This window comes from Varanus komodoensis, unplaced genomic scaffold (genome assembly GCF_004798865.1).
Source record: "Varanus komodoensis strain SLA01 unplaced genomic scaffold, ASM479886v1 scaffold44_3, whole genome shotgun sequence".
Lineage (NCBI taxonomy): Eukaryota > Metazoa > Chordata > Lepidosauria > Squamata > Varanidae > Varanus > Varanus komodoensis.
The window spans coordinates 6,982,655-6,986,613 of NW_025336010.1; the positions used below are offsets into that span (position 1 = coordinate 6,982,655).

General features: G+C 42.4%; 1 protein-coding gene across 2 annotated transcripts in view; it reads left to right on the forward strand.

The window, feature by feature from the left end:
* The window catches only part of NHLRC3 (NHL repeat containing 3), a 20,121-nt gene extending 16,924 nt beyond the window's left edge, over positions 1-3,197 (forward strand). For both annotated transcript variants that reach the window (XM_044444259.1, XM_044444260.1), the window contains one exon: positions 1,785-3,197. In XM_044444259.1, coding sequence (XP_044300194.1) covers positions 1,785-2,013 — 229 coding nt within the window. In that variant the 3' untranslated portion in view covers positions 2,014-3,197. The remainder of the gene's footprint in view (positions 1-1,784) is intronic.
* Positions 3,198-3,959: the final 762 nt, after the last annotated feature.

The window sequence follows — 3,959 nt, forward strand, 5'->3', positions numbered from 1 at the left end:
GTCAGGACCCCGAGGGTGTGGAATGGGCTTCCACAAGAGGTCGTTGAGGCCCCATCGGTGCGGGTGTTCAAGGATAGGCTGGACTTGCACATGGTTGGCATGTTGTGAGTGGAGCCAGCTGGTGCCAGAGGTCAGACTAGATGGCCCGGGAGGCCCCTTCTCACTCGCTCTGTTTCTATGTTTCTATCAAAAGTCTTACTGTATTGGACTCCAAAGGGAAGGAAATTCATCCCATGTGGTCCACCAAAATATTTTGCACATTTGTGTTTTTATAACTAATACACTTTATTTGAGCCACCAAGCAACTTTTTCTGTGGCATCTTTTCACAATAGAAGAGAACTTTCAGGTTAAAGGTAAAGGTAAAGGTTTCCCCTTGATGTTACATCCAGTCATGCCTGACTTTAGGGGGCGGTGCACATCTCCGTTTCCTTGCTGAGGGAGCCAGTGTTTGTCCGCAGAAAGTCTCCATGGCCATGTGGCCGGCATGACTAAACACCAAAGTGCACAGAACGCTGTTACCTGCCCACCGAAGTGGTACCTTTTTATCTACTTGCATTTGCATGCTTTTGAACTGCAAGGTTGGCAGGAGCTGGGATGGAGCAACAGGAACTCTGTTGTGCAGATTCGAACCGGTGACTTTTCGATCAACCAGCCCAGCAGCACAGCAGTTTAAACTACTGCGCCACCTGCAGTCCCTTTTCAGGTTACGTGGTAGTATAAAAATAGAATGAATGAATGAATGAATGAAGTTAAGCTTTGATGCCTGACTTTTGAATGGCATTTGAGCTGAATCCAAGGATCCTCCTAGTGGAATTACACTCATGGAAACAGTGTTATTAGGCAAACTGATCCTAATACCTCCAAGTGGAAAGGTGAAAAGTCATTTCTTTACCTCACCCCCCATTCCAGAAAATCTATTCCAGAGAGCTGGATGGGGCTCCATTATTATGTAGAAGCTGGCACCTTGGGACTACAGACAGAACAGGGAATTGGTGAAAATGATCTCTCTCCACTGATAGTGGGTGCCTCCACTGGAAGCTCAAGGATTCTGAGAACCACGGAGCACCTTAGGATCTATTGGCTTTGAAGCCAAAATGTCCACATTTGAGCATGGCTTTGGTTCCATTTAGTTGCACCCACAGCAGCCTGGGAATTGCTTCCCTGTAGTGTAATCCCACATTGCTCTGGAAGCGTGCGAATAAAACAGCCACACTGGGGTGGTCTTTCCTTTCCTTTTATCAGAAGATTAATGAGAGTATTTGTTTGCAGGAGCCAAGCAGGTCTGTCAAGAACAGACTCTTTTGGAGGGCATTCATTCATTGGGTCATCGTTAGCTGGAGACAATTCAATGGCATATAATGTGAATAAATTCAGGTTTGGGGTGGGTTGTATCCTGTAGTGATTTGGCCATAAATTTTAAACTGGGTAGTCAGATACTAAGTGTGGTTTAAAATAAATACCCCCTGCAATGCCAGTTAGGAATGCTGAGTTGGGTTCAAAGCACCTCTCCAACCAATATAATATACTGACAGTTCACCAGAGGATGGGAAGGAAGTATATCCCCTTAGAATCCCACTTCCAACCCCTGGTGAAAACTGTTTCCAGATCCTACTGTTAGGATCAGCTGGGGGTTGCCAGGGCAGCTTTTCATATGGGTTTGCAAATGAGTGGGTGGTGCCAGTCTGACCAGAAGTGCGGTCTGTCCAAATGACACAATCTTTGGATCATTTTTTTTCTTTAAACAGCTCACCTCTCTTTCCCTTTCCTTTTCTTCCTCTGGTAGGTTAACTCCAGATGAGAAGTATATGATCGTAGCACAAATAAATATCAGCCGAGTGTTAATTTTAGCTGCCCCCCCAGTAGGGGCAATTGGGGACTGTGTTGTGGTGGACACAATTCAACTTGCCGATGAAGTCAAACCCCACCTTCTGGATGTCAGCATGAAAACTGGAGCAATATATGTGGCAGAGATTGGGGCCCAGCAAGTCCAGAAGTTTGTGCCTTTAGACTAGCGGTCTTTCATACTGTGCACCTTCTGGAAATCTTCTTCTTATTGCCAGATTGCTGTTGACTGTGTAACACAGAAATTAACTTTCTGAACTTGGAGCGCACATTAGTTTCACTTTCTGTGCATATCTCAGGGACTTAATTTTTGGCAATTGTTTGTTTCATTTTAACTGTGTTTAATTATATCAGCATTGTTTACTCTGACATGGTTTTCCATCCCGATGACTCCACTTCCCCCAAGGAATACTTGACTAGTTCATCTCCATGAGCCATTTTATTTTGCCACTTCATGTTATCAGAATTTTGTGCATGTATATAGCTGCTTTTGGCCCAGTTAAGAAGCCTCACTGCTTCACTCCTATGAATGGCAAAAACGGACCAGTCTGGTCTGTATGTAAAGGCAGCAGGAACAACTGTGCTACAGACCTCCTGGCTCTGATTTTCTCTTGGAACATCTATTCTATTAGAGCACTTATGATCTTCTGACATGGCCCTGCCCCAGGAAGGCCAGCCCAGCTTCCTCAAAAAGCAGGACCTTCTTAGTGGCGGCCTCACTGCTTTGAAACTTTCTTCTCAAGCACATCAGCCCTTCCCCTGCTGACCTTTTGAGTCTGGTTAAAATCGGATCAGGTATTTTCTATTATATTTTTGTATGTTTATATACCACTGTATATGAATAATAGTATTATTTTAAAATGTCTGTCTGTCAGGACTAGTCAGCCTCTTGAGAGTTTAGAGAATGACCAAGAAATTCAGGTTCACATTCCACCAAAAGCAAGCTCTCATGCTGCAACTATCACAAATTTGTGGTAGGGATCTTGTTTGCCACTATGCATTTCTGTTCATTACATTGTGCTGCTGCGTTACAGAATCTTAATTATTTTTCCTCTAGTTCCATGGAATTTTTATTATTAATAATTTTAATAATATAATTATTATTGCAGCACTAGACACAATTTGTTTTTTAGAAATAATTCTTATTGCTTTCTTAAAAGAAACAGAATACAGAAAAGAGAAAAATGGAAAAGAGAAATAAGAATGCCAAGGGATTTTACACAAATATAACATATATATTCATAACCTAGCAGATTCCGCAAAATTCCTATCTTTCTGTCAATCAGTACTTTGTTGAAGCTTGTAAAAAGATAATTATAGTGCTTTAAACCAATAAATTTTCCAATCACTTTGAGTCAGTTATAAATCACCAACAATATTTGGTGCCTCACAAACTGAAAGAGAAAGGTCCTGTTTGAAAAGTTGCTAGTTGAGGGTTGCTTCATATATTCGGTTTAACTGAAACCCAATGAAGCACTTTCACTATTTTCCTCAGCAGAACCAGGACTGGAGTTAATCCTTTTTCCCTCTGCGCACTCTCAATCTAACGCCATGTATTTTGAATAGGTTGTTGTAAAATGGCCACAGAGCTTCAGCTCTGGGGCACTATGGAAATTATACAAATAAATAGCCTCTGGGGTACCCTCCAAATGAAATTGGTGGAAGATTGCTGGTTCAGTCTCCTGAAGCAAAGGTCCAGTCGCAGGACATTGGATTCCAACTCTGATGCTTTCTAAGACGACATCTTAAAATGTCTGAGTGCAATGCAGGCACAGGGCTGATAGCAGTTTCTCTTCTACATACTTCATAGCAAATCCAGATTTTCTGCCAAATGTTTGTAGTGGCCCCAACCAAGATAAAAAAAGAAAAGAACAAGAAAAGATTGGGTGAATCTTTTCAGGGATGTTTTAGGTGGAGAGCTCAGCCCCACATAACCTATGGGATCACTTGGCAAAACAATGATTCTCTGAAGCAAGCAATCAAATGCAGGATCTTCCTTGATGCTTACTGGGTTGGGACATGTTGGTCCTGACTAACTTAAATCGCACTGATCTCCGAGGAAGGGAAGCGTTTCTTGTTGTCTCTGGCTCCAACTCAAAGTGCTAGCCAGTGCTTT